Genomic DNA, 19,661 nt, shown 5'->3' with positions numbered 1-19,661 from the left:
GGTATAACTTGTTTCTGTAAGTTAAACTATATGAACGTCAGAGGAATTTGTTGACAATTTAGTTGAATATCAGAAAAAGAGCAGCTCAATCAGAAAAATCAAGAAGGAGCTAAATTTTTTATTTGCACAAAAACCTTAATTCTTTAAAAAGTATAAAAGTGAGAAACACCAGAAGTCATAGCCATCATCTCCTGAAGGAGCTGAACGTTTTGATACAAATATTGTAGGAATCGGTGAAAGTATGCAGGACTAGTTAAAGGCCAAAAAACGGCGGAAGAACTGATAAGTTGAAAAGCTGCTTAACAGCATTCTCACAAAAATGCTGAAAATGCGTTGGAATGCTGAAATTTGAAATTCATTCTTTTAAATGGCTGAAAATACAGAAATGAGAAAATACCTGCAAACTGAAATTAATTTTAAAAATGTATGATTCACACAAAAGAGGGAGTGTGGAAGCTGAACTGCATCATTTAACACAGTGGGCAACCGGGGGTACGCGTACCCCTGGGGGTACGTGAAGGCAGTCCAGGGGGTACGTGAGATTTTTTAAGATTAATATCCATTAGCATCCATTAAAAAATCCTTTGAAAATAGTTATTATACGGCTCTTCAGAATGTGTGTGATTTGATTGTAGTTTGTGCATGTTCAACATGGATTATATGTCGAAAGTTGAATGAACGAGTACTTATGTCCTTTTGATTTCTTACATGGTGAGTCGTTGTTGCCCATAACACGCTAGCATTCTGCTAATGAATGCTGATTGGTTAGTGAAGGACTGATACGACCAGAGCTCCCGCTTGATGGCATCCGAAGCGGAATTAGAATGTCGGAGCATTAGCAACATTAGCAACAACATTAGCAAGCCAAAACTCTTTCTAACATGTGTGTTGACAGGGAGAGCCTAACCTGTCAGCTGTGTTGTCGATGCCCTGAGAGAGAAAAGTAAGTGACCAGAGCTTGCCGTCAAGCAGTAGCTCTGGTCGTACGATGTGTATGACGTCAATGACATTTACTTTCAGCCTTGAAGCGAGAGCATCCTTTCAAATTCTCTCACTAACTTCAATGGAGAGGTGGGTAAAATTCGTCAGAAAATTTCGAAAGTAGAGTTTACTTTGGAGTACAACGTTTTGTCATACGGTTTTTTTTAAGATCCACATTTCTGACGAGGGACTAGAAATAGCTCTAGCCATTAGCACTAGCTAGCTACAGTACCAGTACAGAGTTGGTAAATTGGCTATACACATTCAATAAATACAATATGGATACTTGACTATGACTGAATTTAATATAGACAATGTAAATAAACTATAAACGTCTGCAAATATTACATTTGGTACAATTTCACATTAGATCAATATTCTGCTTACCTGATGTGGATCCACAAATGAGAAGGACAAGTTCATCTGACGTTGATTTACCAAACGATGGTCTCCCGGTCAACTATAACTCAATGACTTTTCGACCATATTTCCCGGTCAACTATAACTCAATGACCTTTCGATCATATTTCCCGGTCAACTATAATTCAATGACTTGTCAATCATTGTTCCCGTTCAACTACAAATCGATGTTTAATCAATTAATCAGGACAACTATAAATCAATGTTGTTCCAATGTATCCTGTGTTTCATCGATATTGCGATAGTGATTCAACGTTTATTTAGCATTGAGATTTCAATCTCAACCATTCTGATGATTTAGATGGAAAATCAATATTGATTCAATGTCGTCTTGCTATCTGGGACGTGTTTATAAACTGCCGGTAGAGTCGTATTTCTGACGCACAGACATATAAAGGACATGTCTGGTTTCGGGAGAGTCTTGGGTCTCGGAAAATATCCTAATTTTTTGGATTGGACGTATAGTTTTGCGTCTAGGTTAACTTGTTTGAGGTGTGGATGCTAGGTAAATGTTGTTTTTTCTCTCTGCCCAGCTCACAGCTGCGCCATCACCGTGGCAACCAAACAAGACACGCACCAGGAAAGCAGAAGGATGCCCTTGGTTCCCGCCTTAATATATTTGCCGTCCAATCACCGATTTTATTTCTGAAAACTGCTAGATATTCATGACAATTCAAGCTCAAAGCAAATACCATTGGTTAAGGGGTTACTTGGAGGGGAAAATAAATTGTATCGTCAGCAACGACAGCCATTGTTTACCGAGGCGGAGCCAGAGAGGATACCATGGGAGATTCCCTACAGTGTTTGATTGAAATCGGAGATATTATGAGTAAAGACAAGTTTTTTTAATATGTGTTGTCAATATTGTCAATTAAAAGTCTAAACTTTTTACGTACGAAGAATGTGTTTGTGGGAGTGACGTGAGTTATTTCAGGAAAGAATTACGTGTCCGGCTTAGCCGTTTGTAACATGCAGCTATGATTAGGGAGGACAATAGAACGCGTCATTTTTGGCCAAGGCTAACCAACTGTCAGCTACTGTGGAACGCCAGTAGAAGACGCATTGAATCGAATGCTAAGTTAGCCTGAATGTATCTAAGAACGCCACTGAGAAATCTGGCACCGGAATTTTAAGGTCCACTTCCTTTTCTTAGCTCTATAACTAGCGACTACTATCGAGATATTAAAAACAAACGTGCCAGTTAACATGTAGACACTTACCCCTTAATGCTATCAAATGTTGGTTGCAATACGTATTGAGAAAGTGTATGAAAATAATGTTTATAGTTTTTGCTGCTTTGGCTACCTTTCATAGAAGGTCGGCACCACCGGGAGACATATCTTAAATGAAAGAGTAGGTTGTTTTCTTCAAAATAAGGTATATTTAGTCAATTTTAAAACATATACATTTTGAGAAAAATCAAGTTGAAGACATGTTGATGAAAATCCCATAGGAATGCATTGAAATCTGAACGTTCTATTGAGAAAGAGGTTGGTTTTTCCCTTGTAACTTTTCCCCGCATGTCGGCACCACCCTGACACTTCCTGAAAAGCAAGGTTACGTATAAAGACGTCATCAATCAAATTTTAAAGAAAATCGGAAGACACACATTTTGGGTTTTGGCTCCCTGAATGAGATTGTGTGCAATATGTGACGTCAGACATGTTGTGCTTCTGCAACTCCCGCGCTCAGAACATATCGGGCAGCATCCAATGCTCTCACCGATAGATTGATATGTCTGCCTCCTTGCTAGCCGTTACATATATATACTTGTATGTGGATGCAAGTATCAATCATGGTTACTGGTTTTTATATATATATATATATATATATTTTAGACTTTACATGTATCTTTTTAGTGTGCAGAACAAAAAACAAACATTGATGATATAAAACCCACTCTCTTGGGGACTTAAAAAAAAAAAGTTTCTATCGAAATGATTCATGGTAGTGATATGCAAATGTTGTCACGTAGCACCAATCGGAACCAATCATTACCTTTTTTGTCTGTCAGGAAGTGCAAATCTATTTAAAAAGCGCGAATATTCTTTCTTTCTTTCCAGCAATCCATTTAGCAAGAAAATAAATTCTATGGCAGATAAAAAGACAAGAACTACTGAAATTGCATTCATAGGTGAGGGGGAGCAACACATGGCCCCTTGCAAAAGTTTAGGTATCATTTTAGATCCAAATAGTCTTAGGGTTTGTGGAAAATTACCATTAGAAACATTAACAAATGGGATCATGATCGAGATTATTACACGTAGTCACAAATTAGCATTTAAAATGCCGGCGCACCTTGTAACGTTTAATATAGTTAAAAATAACTTTAAACTCCACGACTGTGACTTCGATGATAACATATGGAAGAGAGTACATACTGTTGTAAGTAAGGTGATAAAACGATGTAATAATTTAGTCAGAGTTAGTGATAAAGACTCATGTCTCGGTGAGGTGTTTGAGCTACCGCCTCCATATGGGCGTGAAGTAGAAACTCCATCCTGCGCGTCTCATGATGCCGGTGAGACAACTGAAAATGACATTCTTGATGTTAGAGAAACTAATGATTTAGTGATTGGAGTACCAACAAGTAGAAGTAGATATAGATAAATTAACTAAGGAACGTAAAGATATGGGGCTTAAAATATACCAGGCTGAGAAAGAAATAAAATCGCTTAGAGCTAAATTTATCAAATCGACGGAAAGACAAAGTCTGGTCAACGTACGTAACATAGATAGAAAAATTAAGAGGAAAGACGATCAAATAGATCACCTTAAAGCTCAATGTAAAGGGAATTTGCAAGTAGTGCATGAGTTCGAGCAGGTAAATGCTGAGCTCAAAACAGAGAGAGAGAGACTAGAGCAGAACATTCACAACTTGCAATTCCAAATGCAAGGTCTTAGAGTAAAAGATAAGCAAACCCCTCAAGAGGAAAGATGTAGCTTTACCGGACAAAATGACCGATTTAAATGACCAAATACTGTACTGGCAGGATCGAAGTGTTAAAGCTGAAGATCAGACCAGAACCGCGTTAGTCTCAACGTTAGATGGTCGTGTATATAATGATAAAACTAGGCAGACCGTAATGGAGCTGACTTCGGCATTAGGGGTAAGTATGAATAAAGCAACGGAGGTAATAGATTGCGTTTTAAAAAACATGTCAGGATTAGAAACAGAGCGTTTACCTAGCGTGTCAACGTGTAAAAATTTAACACTAGAGGCCAGACATGTATCCTTGCAGCAGATTAAAAGTAGGTTGATAGAGGAAGACAACCTCACCCTTACAACAGATGGTACAAGTAAACTGGGCCACAAATTCGGAACCGCTGGGGTTTGTTTTTCTGATGGGACTAGGCTACATATAGGTCTTAGAGAGCAAGCATCCGGCTCTGCCCAATGCACTTTCGACACAATTGTTGAAATGGTGCATGATGTAGTCAACACGGTGCATGTAGAGGACGATAGGGGTGGGCTCTCAGACAGGATCTTTTCAAAAATTACTAATTTGGGAGGCGATAGAGCAAGTACTGAGAAGAAATTTAATGAAATACTCTCTCAGTACCGTATGCAAATATTGCCAGAAATAGTCGATGGTTATACTCAGTTACCTGACTCAGAAAAGTCTAAACTTGCTGTAGTCAATGAGTTGTTTTGTGGGATGCATGTCATTGATGGTCTGGCACATCAAACAGGTGTTACTTCAGATATGTGGGAGACATTAGTTTTTAAAGGAGATAAGGTAGGTTGCGTAAAGTTAGATTCAACCTTTAAATCAGGGGGGGAGAGCGGTACCGTGAGGCTCATCCGTTCTGTTTGTAAGACCGTGCAGGAGCGCGGCTGTGAGAAGAGTGGCAGACCCGTCCAGTTCAGAACCTTCTTGTTTAATAAGCACGGTTGTGATCATGTTCCATTGGTTCCATTCAAAGGTAACCGTATTAATGTAACGTTCTATAATGCAGCAGGAGTTTACTATCTTTACCCTGACTTGTTGGAATTTACACGGTTATCTCAAAATGAGAACAGGTTAGTTCAGGCTGTCCATGCTGACCTTAATATTAGTCAGTTTATAGCAGGTTGTAGGGCATTAGGGCTCATCTCCAAACAGGTTACAGAACCATTCTGGAGAGTTCTTTCCAAGAAAGAACATGTATTAGCAATGAATGATAGGTATAGAACGCTTGTTATAAAGCTTAGAGAGTGGCAGGCAGACAGCAGGCAGTTTATGAAGGGCGAGGTCACTCTGTTTGAGGATGTAGACATCCACAGAGGACCCATCTTAGATAAGTTGTTGGAGTCAACGTCAGAAGAGTTTGATGCTATGACTCAACAAGTTCTAGAACTTGTATTTGCTAGTTTAGTGAAAGTTTGCTGTAGGTTGGTAGCGGACCACTTAGAACATGGACGGTATGATGATGTGTCTGAAGATCAGTATCATGTCCTCAGATCAGTGCCCAAAACAAATGCTTCGTGCGAGAGGGATTTTGGGATATTTGATTATTTAATTAGATCAAAGTTCAGGGCAAGCAAAATAGCATTAGAGGGTATGGTCATGTTTAAGCAGAATAGGTCCTGGGAATGGTTGTCAGGGTTAGATCCAGATAGAAGAGCTGAAGTTCTCGCCTCAGCTCGGGCATCTGTGAAAGGGCAGAAGGCACTGTTCTGTGAAAAAATGCATAGAATTAGAGAGGATAGATTGCATGTGCTTAGAAACCAACAGGATAGGCAGGTAGCTAGAGAGGTTCAAGCTGTGCGCAGGAAACAACAGCTCACTCTTGAACTTGGTAAGTATGGTGGATTATGGACAAGCGAGTTAGAGGTTAATGAACAGGTAAGTAATTTAGGGAGAGATTTAATACTAGCAGTAGTTGCACAGTTAAAGTTCCGTCGTTTTGTGTTGGGGCAGAAAAATGATAGTGGGATTTTAAATATATCAAAATATGGCAAGAGGCTCCCTGTAGATCAGCTCATCAGTAATCTGAAGAGTGTTGTTGTTAATACCATCGAGCCTGTAGACACTAGTTTAGATGAAGGGTGTGTAGCTGCACCGGCTGATCTTGTTGCTGATAGGAAGGTAGAGTTTTTGAGGGATGCTGCTGAACAGCACCTTAAGGCACAAGATCTGGGGCGGAGGAGGGGAGGGTTGAGTATAGTCAGACTTCCAAGTATTGAAATGCCACAGCAGTTACTTGGTAAGAGAGTTAAACATTTGTATGTAGAGCGTGGGTTAGATAGGTGGTTTAATGGGACAGTTATAGATTGTAAAAGAACAAAAGATGGCATTTTGTTCAAAATAAAATACGATGGCTATAGAAAACAGTACTGGTTGCCCTTATGGACCGAATACCAGGAAAATAAACTAGTATTAATACCGGTTAGTGCAGAGGATCTTGTAGGGAAAAGAATAGCGCATATGTTTATTAGCAGTGAGGACGATAGTGTATGTTGGTGGCCAGGCAGAGTAGTTAGTTTTAATGGGAAAGATGGGTTCTTAATAGATTATGAAGAGGAGGAAGATGACAGAGTAGCCAGCTCAGTGGTAGAATACCCACTACTCACAGATTATTACAAGAATGAGGTTAGGATTTATAAATAGGTTTGTAGTCTTGGGTATGTTATATTCAGGCTGTATTGGGTAAGTAGTCATTTGTTTGGTTTTAGCATTGGGTTGTCTGATCAAGTGGGCCTGTGCGGCACTGACAGACTTAGCTTTGTAGTGTGTCATTTAGCTATCGGTATGTAATATTCAGGCTTTGTGGTAGCTTGAGGATATTCATGATGGACCATTTGGTGATATGAGACAGGGGGCCCCAGTAGGGGGTGACTCCCTGTTAAGCCAAATGGTCTGTCATAATATCTGATAGCTGCATTGGGTAAGTAGTAGTAGTATTTGTTTGGTTTTAGCATTGGGTTGTCTGATCAAGTGGGCCTGACAGACTTAGCTTTGCAATATTAAAACGGACTACGTCTATAAAAATAGATACAGGTAGGATTAAAAGTAGTAAAGTTTGGTGATATGAGACAGGGGGCCCTGTAATGGGGTGACTCCCTGTTAAGCCAAACTGTCTACATAAAAATAGATACAGGTAGGATTAAAAGTAGTACAGTTTGGTGATATGAGACAGGGGGCCCTGTAATGGGGTGACTCCCTGTTAAGCCAAACTGTCTACATAAAAATAGATACAGGTAGGATTAAAAATAATACAGTTTGGTAATATGAGACAGGGGGCCCTGTAATGGGGTGACTCCCTGTTAAGCCAAACTGTCTACATAAAAATAGATACAGGTAGGATTAAAAATAATACAGTTTGGTGATATGAGACAGGGGGCCCTGTAATGGGGTGACTCCCTGTTAAGCCAAACTGTCATAGCTAACATAGAAGTAATAGATAAAAGTTGCTCCCCTGAACCTTCACCATGGATGCAGAGGTGCCCAATTGTCCTCTGAGAGCTATCAACCTGTAGGTTTCCAAACTAGATACCTACAAGATGGTAGCTCTAGAGGCCAATTGGGCATCCCTGCATTACACCCCAACCCCCCCCCCCCCCCCCCCCCAACTATTTGTTAAATAGTTCATCAAATATATCAAGTCCCTTAACAGTTGCATGTAATTCCCTCCACAGGTCCAAATGTCACAGGAAAATCACATCCTTTTAAAGTAAAGTGCTGCAATTCTCTTCTTTCTTGTGATTCAATTCACAAAGAATATGAGATAGTTGCTACAAGGGCCTTGAAGATAATTTATAGACACTGTATTTGATTAACAGGGATATATATGAGAGAGATTATCACTTCACTGTTTCCATTCATTTGGAATTAAGGCTGCAATTAGCTTGTCTATCAGTAGGTGTCGCAAGGTGTAATTGTTTGTTATGATTAGCATCCAACATCTGCCTGTCATATAATAGGGTTTCCCGCTTCTTCTTTTTCAAACAATGCAAGGCAAACATCTGCCCGTTTATTTGCCGCCTGTTTCTGTGTTGTTTTTATTTAAAATATTGCCATAAAGACCTCTCATTGGTTGGCCTTTTAGAATGAAATCTGTTCCCGCCTTTTTATTTTTTATAAGGGAAACATCTGCCTGTTTATTTGCCGCCTGTTTCTGCATTGTTTTTATTCAAAATATTGGCAAACAAACTCTCATTGGTTGTTTTTTTCTAAACAAAATGATCATGAAACGCCCCTTATAGTAATTGGTTGTCCAAGATGTTAATCATTAATTTGATCCAATCGCGACAATATTTGCATACAGTAAAACCATTCACACCTCGTTTACTGGACCATTCTGACTTCGTTTTACAATGACTTCAACTAAGACTTTAATGTGCAGGCCGCATGTCCCTCGACCCTTCAGGGTATGCTGGCAGGATCGTGTCACCTCATTTGGCGCAGGTATGTTTTTATTTTATTTCATCTCTACATTGTACATGGGTATTTTGTCTTATTCTTTTTACCAAGACAAAATACCCATGTACAATGTAGAGAATGTAGAATGTGTCCTTTTTTTCTGCCTTAAACGAAATCCAGGAGTCTGCAGCAAATGCTAACTAACTATTCATTTTAATGTAGCCTATTCCTAAATACATTTCATGCATTAAAAATACGTTTTTAATTATTCATCACATTAATGTTTTAGCAGCACAACCTGAAAACGATGGTACTGTTAAACAATCTATTCTCTTTTGTTCAAGGTCGCACTGTTGCCATCTGGGGGGACAGCATAATGCGTGGGGTGGTATGGAAAGCCAAAAGGGTCATATGTACTCGTAATTTTAACGCATATTTTTGATTGGACACCCGTTTAGGAAGCGCCTGCAGCTGTTTCATAAGCGGCTGCAGCCGTAAATGTGCCGGCGAAAGTTACACATGAATGTACGCGTTAGTTAAGGCTTGCAGGCGTTAAATAAACGCCTGTATATTTACACGTGCATTTGCAGGCGTTAAATAAACGCCTGTATATTTACACGTGCATTTGCAGGCGTCAAATAAACGTGTGTATATTTACACGTGAAATTGCAGGCGTTAAATAAACGCGTGTATATTTACACGTGCATTTGCAGGCGTTAAATAAACGTGTGTATATTTACACGTGCAAATGCAGGCGTTAAATAAACGCGTGTATATTATGGAAGGCCTAGTGGGCAAGTATTAAGACGCCCCCGTGTGTTAACCACGCGTAATTAACGCCGACTTGGCATGCAAAGTCGTCTCAACCACGCGTAAAAAACCACGCGTCTTTTTCGCCTCGAATTGACGCGTGTCAAGTGACACTTTGCCATTTACACACGTAAATTGCGTCTCAAATTTTGAGACGTGTCGAGCAAACCACACAAAATTAACGCCTGGTTTGGCACAATCAGCGTCTGGTTTTCCAAAATTAGAGTCTGCTTGCTTGAATCTCCGATGGGAAATTAACAATTGTAACATCTAATACGTAAGTAAAGTAGGTCTTAGGATGCTCGTGCGAGCTAGGCTACTATCAAAAACAATGTTGGTTAGCTAGTTAGCTATTAATTTGAAGTTGGGGATCACAATTGCAATACTATGATATAACAAGGGGTGCAGAGACAAATAAATGCAGTAATATCAGGCTGGCTGGCTGGCTGTTTGGCTTGGAGTTTTGTGAACTGCCCTTGTACTGCGATTGCGTTGCCTCAGTATTGTGCGCGATTAGGTTTCACTGCCAACATTCCTTAATGTAAGAGGCAATGCGCAAACTCAGTTGTTGGCGATATACAACTGTTGTTACTATTCAAGTCAAATGTATTTTATTGTCATTTTCAATTACCTATGGTTGTACAAACGAAACAGAGTTTCCCCAGGACCATGATGCCATATTAAAAAACATAACAGTAAGGTACCAGGGTCAACGTATATGTAGCCAACAGTGACAGGGCAGTATGTACAGTGACAGGGCAGTATGCAGTGACAGGACAGTATATTCAGTGACAGGACAGTATGTACAGTGAAAGGACAGTATGTTCAGTGACAGGACAGTATGTTCAGTGACAGGACAGTATGTACAGTGAAAGGACAGTATGTTCAGTGACAGGACAGTATGTACAGTGATTGGAGGTAGCAGTTATGAAGTGATAGGTTCTCGTGCCAATATATTGTGATGCCAATTTGTTGAGCGGTCATCTTCCTTGTATAGTAAGTAAGACTTTATTTATATAGCACTTTTCATACAAGAATTGCAGCTCAAAGTGCTTTACATAAAATCAACAAAAACAACAATAATAATAAAAGTGTTGATCTAACTAGCCGCACTCTATCTGCGGTCTCTCGAATCCGTCTTAGATCCGAGCTGCCACTTGCAGTTTCTAATACACAAACATGACAAGGGGGTAGACAGGACGGGAAGAAATATTCAGCATAACATGAGGAGAGAGGAGAAAAAAGGCAACCCCCAGACTATGCTCCTAGGGGAGTACAGTGTGGGAACAGGCAAAAAACACCTCAGCACAGGGGTGTGTATGAGTGTGCCTGGGTTGGCGCCTTCGCCTAAGCCACAATCAGTCAGATTCTCAGTTCACAGATAGTATTGCCATGGAGACATCCTTGGTCATGACCCAAGACAGAGACGCAATCCACAGGTGAAAGTTAGTTTATGAGTAGGCCTGGGTTGTCACCATCGCCTAGGCCACAATTAGACAGTTCTCAGTTCGCAGTAAACTTGTATAGACTTAGAAAAGTGAAATACACAGCCACAGTGAGATAAAGGTGCATCGGCTGTCCTTCACAGTCACATATACTTAACAGATCATTCTTTATACTTAACAGATCATCTATGATGTCCCAAAGGCCCAACTCATTTTCAGGTCAACTTCTGGCAGCAACCTTGCAGGTGGGTTTCACTGTGCAACCAGGCCTACCCAAGCTGCTGCTGGGTCAAGGGATGATTTTAATGGCACACTGGGACTTGTAGATAACCTGAAGTAAATATTAGTCTTTCTGCTGTGTAAGATGTAGGCCTACTGCTTTTAACTTGAGTTGAACGCCGTTAAACACTGCCATGGTCAGCAAACACTAGCCATGGCTCTACTTCAGAAAGGATACTGTTCACAGCTGTATGAGTCAATAGGACATTACCATTACCTGAATGACTTGTAGTGACCGGGAGGCTATGCCTGTTGTGATGATAGTATAAACCATGTTAGATTGTTGCCTTTATGTGCACTGTTTGGGTCTCCTTTCTCTGTCTTCTGTTGCTGTGTCTTTGGTTCTGTTGCAGGTTGGCAGGCAGGTAGAGGAGCTGTGATTGCTGCAGGGGCACAGCTGTGACCTGTGCCTTGGTCCTTAATAAGCTGTGCCCTAACAAGCTGGGTCTCTCCATTACTAGCAGGAACATCATCACTGTTTACTTTTTAGTTTGTAATGATTCTCTATACTTGCACTGATCCCACATCCATTCCCTACACTACTAATTTACATGACCGTCACATACAACCGTTTTTTTGCAAGCACTTTCTATTGAATAAATACGCTGTTATCCATGTTCATGTGGCTTGCCACTTCCTTCATTTACTTCTGGAGCAATAAAGTATCAATCTAATCTTTCTATGAACCCGGTTAACACAAAATATCGTACACTGCTAATCGTCAGCTAACTAAATGGTAGGCGAATAGACAATCAAGCTTGATATGGTATAGTCATGAACTAGCACTGTTCAAAGATGTCCAACCCAAGTTCTCAATGTCTGCAGAAAAACACAAAAGAGCAGAAACCTGCTCTCGCAATGCAGTGTTAGGCTACTAATAAAATAATTGTGATAACTTTCATTTATCTTCACAGTTCCCGCTCACTAGGGATAATTTTCCATAACAAATAACGCAATGCGTCCTCTACTTTTATGAGGTGACCTGACACTCAGGTAATTGACCCTTTAGTGACACCATCTATATGGGTAACACCATTTTCATTATCTGGGAAATCATACTCTAATCTTTTGTTACATTTCCTTCTCATGTAATACACTTTCCCCTACATTCAGCCTAATAACATACTCCAAACTAACACAATGTACCATCATTAGGCTACAGTGTCTTGGTAAAGGGTGAAAAATACTAGATTTTAACTAAGCTTCCATTCAGGATTACAACTGCAGATGCATTGATTAAAGAGAAGTTTAAAGAATTATAATAGACATTTTTGTAAGTCCAACGGTAATATCTGTAGGTTGCCACCTACACTCAGAAGCCAATTGCTACTAAGAAACCCTTTTAAAATCAAGCACTCTAAAAGTAAGGTTATACAATTTAATTTGATGTCTTTAATTAATTCAATTATGCCTTATGTGTCATGGTGTGTGGTGGGGTAGGACCCAAACGCAGGAGAGTAGCCATACATTGCCTCAAACAAAGGGTTTATTCTTTTAAACGGGAAACAGCCATGGTCAGTAGCGGTGTTAGCACATTTGGTGCCGTAGGCAGGATTTTTCACCAGCACCCACTCTTATGCCGCCCTAGGCGGCTGCCTATGTCGCCTATAGGAAAGACCGGCACTGGACAGGGTACTCACATTAACAAGGGTAAGGACAAGACAAAGACTGGACACAAAACAGGAACCTAAAATACAAGACACAGGTGGACAAGATAATACAAACAAGAACTGAAACCACTCAACGAGACACAGGTGAAGACAATGGCAGACACAAGGACACGGTAGGGCAGGGCAAAACCAAAAACGGGGGCACGGCTGTGGCCGTGACATTATGCCTGTCCAAAGGTGGGTGACTGTATTATACCAGACTTCATGTACTGTTTGTACAGTTGTACATGGGTTGTGTGTATGGGCAGTCTCAGGGTTATGTCACAGGTGTTGGCCTCTGGGAACACCCTTGGTGCTGGGGGAGGACAAGGGGGACAGAAAGATAGTCAAAATATAGTATTTTCCTTAGAGTAGAGGTGCTAGACATGTCGTAAATGGATACAGGTCACTATACAGACGTTGAATGTATTCATTTACACAAGATGGTAGCCTACACTAAACCTTTCAAAGTGCCAATACACACATCTGTATAAGCCCGGCATGAGGTGTGTAGCCAACCAGTGCTTGTTTAATGCTGTCATAACTGGATTCATAAGAAGATTAGATAAGAACTTCAGGAAGTGACAAGCCACGGTAATAAGAATAAACATGTATTTATTTAATAAAATGTGCTTACAAAGAAACGGTTGGTAAATTAGTAGTGTAGGGAATGGGTGTGGGATCAGTGCAAGTGTTGAGTGTAAAGAATCATTACAAACTAAAAAGCAAACAGTAATGATGTTCCTGCTTGTAATGGAGACCCAGCTTGTTAGGGCACAGCTTATTAAGGACCGAGGCACAGGTCACAGCTGTGCCCCTGCAGCAATCACAGCTCCTTTACCTGCCTGCCAACCTGCAACAGAACCAAAGACACAGCAACAGAAGACAGAGAAAGGAGACCCAAACAGTGCACATAAAGGCAACAATCTAACATGGTTTATACTATCATCACAACAGGCATAGCCTCCCGGTCACTACAAGTCATTCAGGTAATGGTAATGTCCTATTGACTCATACAGCTGTGAACAGTATCCTTTCTGAAGTAGAGCCATGGCTAGTGTTTGCTGACCATGGCAGTGTTTAACGGCGTTCAACTCAAGTTAAAAGCAGTAGGCCTACATCTTACACAGCAGAAAGACTAATATTTACTTCAGGTTATCTACAAGTCCCAGTGTGCCATTAAAATCATCCCTTGACCCAGCAGCAGCTTGGGTAGGCCTGGTTGCACAGTGAAACCCACCTGCAAGGTTGCTGCCAGAAGTTGACCTGAAAATGAGTTGGGCCTTTGGGACATCATAGATGATCTGTTAAGTATAAAGAATGATCTGTTAAGTATATGTGAATGTGAAGGACAGCCGATGCACCTTTATCTCACTGTGGCTGTGTATTTCACTTTTCTAAGTCTATACAAGTTTACAATCTGCGAACTGAGAACTGTCTAATTGTGGCCTAGGCGATGGTGACAACCCAGGCCTACTCATACACTAACTTTCACCTGTGGATTGCGTCTCTGTCTTGGGTCATGACCAAGGATGTCTCCATGGCAATACTATCTGTGAACTGAGAATCTGACTTTTTGATGACCTGATGATGAATCTGTTTGATGACCATGGCAGTTTTTAACAGCGTTCAACTCAAGTTAAAAGAACTAGGCCTACATCTTAAACAGCAGAAAGACAAATATTTATTTCAGGTCATCTACGAGTCCCAGTGTGCCATTACAATCATCCCTTGGCCCAGCAGCAGCTTGGTTTGGACTGGTTGCACAGTGAAACCCACCTGCAAGGTTGCTGCCATAAGTTGACCTGAAATGAGTTGGGCCTTTGGGACATCATGGATGATCTGTTAAGTATAAAGACAACAGTGTGTGAATGTGAAGGACAGCCGATGAACCTTTATTTATCTCACCGTGTGTATTTCACTTTTCTAAGTCTATACAAGAAAGATGACCGCTCAACAAATTGGCATCACAATATATTGGCACGAGAACCTATCACTTCATAACTGCTACCTCCAATCACTGTACATACTGCCCTGTCACTGTACATACTGTCCTGTCACTGTACATACTTTCCTGTCAGTGTACATACTGCCCTGTCACTGTAGGCTACATATACGTTGACCCTGGTACCTTACTGTCATGTTTTTTTAATATGGCATCATGGTCCTGGGGAAACTCTGTTTTGTTTGTACAACCATAAGTAATTAAAAATGACAATAAAATACACTTGACATGAATAGTAACAACAGTTGTATTTTGCCACCAACTGAGTTTGCACATTGCCTCTTACATTAAGGAATGTTGGCAGTGAAACCAAATCGCGCACAATACTGAGGCAACGCAATCGCAGTGCAAGGAAAGTTCACAAAGCTCCAAGCCAGACAGCCAGCCAGCCAGCCTGATATTACTGCATTTATTTGTCTCTAGTCTGCACCCCTTTCAAGTATTGCAAGTGTGACCACCAACTTCATACTAATAGCTAACTAGCTAACCCACATTGCATTTCATAGTAGCTCGCACGAGCATCCCTAGACCTACTTGACTAAAGTATTAGATGTTACAATTGTTGTCATAATTTCCCATCGGAGATTCAAGCAAGCAGACTTTAATTTTGGAAAACCAGACGCTGATTGTGCCAAACCAGGCGTTAATTTCGTGTGGTTTGCTTGACACGTCTCAAAATTTGAGACGCAATTTACGTGTGTAAATGGCAACGTGTCACGTGACACGTTCAAAGCACGCGTTTTTTTAGACGCGTGCTTTTGACACGTCTCAAAGTTTGAGACGTAATTTACGTGCCACTTGACACGCGTCAATTCGAGGCGAAAAAGACGCCGACTTTGTATGGAAGTCGGCGTTTTTTACGCGTGGTTGAGACGGCTTTGCATGCCAAGTCGGCGTTAATTACGCGTGGTTAACACACGGGGGCGTCTTAATACTTGCCCACTAGGCCTTTATGGAAAGCCAAAAGGGTCATATGTACGCGTAATTTTAACGCGTATTTTTGATTGGACACCCGTTTAGGAAGCGCCTGCAGCTGTTTCATATGCGGCTGCAGCCGTAAATGTGCCGGCGAAAGTTACACATTAATGTACGCGTTAGTTAAGGCTTGCAGGCCTTAAATAAACGCCTGTATATTTACCCGTGCATTTGCAGGCGTTAAATAAACGCCTGTATATTTACACGTGCATTTGCAGGAGTCAAATAAACGTGTGTATATTTACACGTGAAATTGCAGGCGTTAAATAAACGCGTGTATATTTACACGTGCAATTGCAGGCGTTAAATAAACGCGTGTATATTTACACGTGCAATTGCAGGCGTTCAATAAACGCGTGCATATTTACACGTGCAAATGCAGGCGTTAAATAAACGCCTGAACGCCACATGCAAATCACTGCCCGCAATTTCCCTAGCTCCTCCTGTAGTTAGCTGGGCTTGTGTGATTGGATTCCTCCCTGTATTTTCAAGTACCATGGACCCTCCCCACTGTAGAAGCGGCCGATTCAAAACAAGTTTAGCCCAGCAGAGTCAGAAGTTTAAGATGGCAAGAAGGAACTTCCTACGAAACTGCAAGCAGACCCTAAATGACTGCACTCGGCTTTTGTTATCCGATAACGCTGGACACGACGACCTTCAGTTCACGTTGACAAGGTACAGTTTTTTTCGAAATCATTATTTGTGACATGAATGTAATCTTCACCGGCTAGCTAGGCTAACGTGGGGTTTAACTTGCTCACTGGCTGTGCGGATAGCTTTTGTATGTTTGTTTTTACGACGAAGACTTTTAGCTTCTAATATTACTGGTATTTCTCCCTTTAGGCTATTGGTATTTCTCCCTTTAGGTTATTTTCAGTTGTTAGACGATTTATTATGGAGACTATTTGTTCACGTTCTTATTTCAGATACACATGGTCGATAAATTATTACTGGTTTGGATACAACAACAACAAATCTAGCCTTGTCTACTTTAACACCAGTCTTATTTCAGGATGGAAACAATGCAGCGAAGAGTGGGCAAGGGGTACGCTCTTGAATGTTGCTTCAGCAGACGGCCTGATAGCTAAAGTATCCGAGTTCATCGAGGAGATTCGCACCTATGGTCGGCATGCACAACAAGGTGAGAGCCTTTTCAGTGGGGTTGGGTGCTTACAGCTCAGCTAGTCCTTTGAGGTGTTTCGCACATTGTTCTCTTGCAGTTGCCATTGTTCAGTATTTTTTGTGTCCATTGGTGTTAAATTCCAGCCTGGAGCATGTGCAAGTTACAGTCTCTTAAATGTTCTAAGCACATCATTGTATTATTGTTGTAGCCAGTTCTGGTTACCAGGCTCCATTGACTTGGACTGGAGCAATGGGGGCTCCTCATTATCACATCACCGGAGAGCAACTGAGGTTTCTCATGTCCTGTGCCTTCAGCCTCTCTCAGATGGCTGAGATCCTCCATGTGTCCCGTTCCACAGTCAAACGGCGCCTACGGTCAGTTGTGCTTGGGGTTAAATGCTATGAAAAGCAAATCTTTTAAATGCATGATTTCCACAGTTTGAAGACATGAGTTGATTGTCAACAATCAAGAAATCAAGTACTATAGTGATGCATTGTCTCATCTGGGCATTGTTACTGTTTCTGTCTCGTCAGACGCTTGAATCTTTCACAGGCAGGGTGTTTTTCAGACTTGTCAGACACTGCTCTGGACGATAAGGTTAAGGACCTTGTGGCTGGGAATGACAGAGTTGGACCGGAGTCCGTCCGAGCACAACTGAGGGCAGAGGGAATCCGGGTGCAGAGACGCAGAGTGAGGGACAGTATGGTTCGCGTTAACCCGAGGGCGGTTGCCCTCAGAGCCATGTCGCAGAGGCTGCACAGAAGGTCCTACCGTGTCGCTGGTCCAAATTCTTTATGGCACCTGGATGGAAACCACAAACTGATAAGGTAAGGTTACTCACTGACTGTATTTGTTCTTTAAACTATTGGTTGTAACATCTCAAACACTATCAGGTAGCTCACTTGTTATCAACCAAAGCAAGAACTGACATGGACATGTGGATAATAATTGTTTTAAGATGTTTCTGCTGTTATTGGTAGTGCAGCTGCACTTTGTCAAGCACAGCTTTTATTGACAGCTTTTAAGTCCTATGTTATGTATTTTCTGATTTCAGGTGGAGGATAGTCATCCACGGTGGCATTGATGGCTACAGTCGCCTTGTTGTGTTTCTCCGTGCTTCCAGCAACAATCGCAGCAGTACTGTAATGGACTGCTTCATGAATGCAGTGACCAGATATGGTGTTCCATCCAGGGTCAGAACAGACCACGGAGGAGAAAACAACGCTGTCTGTTTATTCATGAACATTTTCCGAGGGTCTGGTAGAGGTAGTGCTTTGAGGGGAAGGAGCACACACAATCAGAGGATTGAGAGACTGTGGGGTGACCTGTGGCGTGGTTTGACCAATGTCTACTACCATCTGTTCAATTTCCTTGAGAGTGAGGGGATTGTGGACATCGACAATGAAATGCATGTCTGGGCTCTGCATTATGTGTATCTCCCTTGAATAAATAAAGACATGGCAGACTTCTGCAACCAGTGGAACCACCATGGTTTGAGGACTGAGAGGCACCAGTCCCCTCTGCAGATCTTCGTTAGAACCTGCCTTGCACAACAGAGGCTACCTACTACTGCAATGCAGGACCTCTTTGCTGCCACACCCACAGGAGGTGAAAGGGCAGACAGCACTGTACCCAGAGGTATGGACGGGGCGGCTCAGGGCGGGGTGGCTCAGCGCAGGGCGACTCAGGGCGGGGCGGCAGGGACACCTGTTGTTCACTGGCCAGAGAGAGTGACCAAACCAGTTTACTTTGGGAAATGCTCTCATGCAAGTACTTGCCGCACAAATCAATCCACTCGGAGGCCTCAGAACAGCCCTTGGAATGGACATCCTGCAATAGGTCATTTCTTTCCTGGAGTCCTTAAATGACCAATAAGATTTTGGACTTTCAGACAAGGAATACGCAATGAGAATTATATTTGCACTGCCAGTTGCTCTGCTACTTGCACTGCTACTTACTTTACTCTGTAAACGTTTTTATTTTATTTTTTTGCTATTTGTCTTTTATTGACCTTTTTGATGTTTCATCAACTGGTGCCAAGTTGTTGACCAGTGCTAGTTGTGCACAAAATACAATTCTTAACACTGCAGGCCACTCCCATCATTCTTGATAACCACAGAAACGTATTACATGGTATATAGGCTTAGACTGACATCTAGTGGACAATTAGAACAACACATGTTGCAATTTGTGTTGCGGGCCCTGAATTTCTATTACACACTAGTGTGTATGTGTATATACAGTGGGAAAATGTGTCCAAACTTTTGACTGGTAATATGTATGTAAGAGATAATGTATAGAACGCCGGTCATTATCGGGAAAATAAGCCCTTTCAGAGCGAAGCTACACCCCTCCGCTTTGCGGGGCTGTTCGCCCTGTCGGGGGCTTATTTTCCCGATAATGACCAGCGTTCTATACATTTTCTACACATACATTATCCTGCTTATTACACAGCTACTTGCCAAAAATAAAATAACAACACAGTGTCTTTTTACAATTTATTTGTTACCATTCGTAGTGTTGATTAGCAGAGAAATGGTTCGCCAAATACGCTCAACTTTATTACGTGTAACATTCTCTAGGCTTAAAATCAGCTGACGTCGCTAAGCAACGGAGTACGCTGGTGTT

The 19,661-nt window shown here is 41.5% G+C and overlaps 1 protein-coding gene and 1 long non-coding RNA gene across 2 annotated transcripts; both read left to right on the top strand.

The window, feature by feature from the left end:
- Positions 1–9,645: 9,645 nt before the first annotated feature.
- LOC146234395 (uncharacterized) lies at positions 9,646–11,900 on the top strand. The gene is made up of 2 exons (XR_014741681.1): positions 9,646–9,834; positions 11,184–11,900. It is a non-coding gene; the product is annotated as an uncharacterized LOC146234395 (long non-coding RNA).
- Positions 11,901–16,958: 5,058 nt separating this feature from the next.
- Positions 16,959–18,665, top strand: LOC146234394 (uncharacterized). Its single transcript, XM_084689830.1, has 4 exons — positions 16,959–17,051; positions 17,242–17,407; positions 17,567–17,860; positions 18,088–18,665. The coding sequence occupies exons 2-4, from the start codon at positions 17,283–17,285 to the stop codon at positions 18,476–18,478; spliced, it is 810 nt and encodes a 269-aa protein (XP_084545956.1). The 5' UTR covers positions 16,959–17,051; positions 17,242–17,282; the 3' UTR covers positions 18,479–18,665.
- The last annotated feature ends 996 nt before the right edge of the window (positions 18,666–19,661 follow it).

Source organism: Hypomesus nipponensis, chromosome 23 (genome assembly GCF_054491055.1).
Source record: "Hypomesus nipponensis isolate SF chromosome 23, ASM5449105v1, whole genome shotgun sequence".
Lineage (NCBI taxonomy): Eukaryota > Metazoa > Chordata > Actinopteri > Osmeriformes > Osmeridae > Hypomesus > Hypomesus nipponensis.
This window is presented reverse-complemented; position numbering and strand designations above follow the sequence as displayed.

Coding starts and splice junctions, on each gene's coding strand:
- LOC146234394 (XM_084689830.1), top strand. CDS start 17,283: ATGGGGGCTCCTCATTATCACATCACCGGAGAGCAACTGAGGTTTCTC. Junction 17,408..17,566: donor ACAGTCAAACGGCGCCTACG/GTCAGTTGTGCT, acceptor CTGTCTCGTCAG/ACGCTTGAATCTTTCACAGG. Junction 17,861..18,087: donor GGAAACCACAAACTGATAAG/GTAAGGTTACTC, acceptor TTCTGATTTCAG/GTGGAGGATAGTCATCCACG.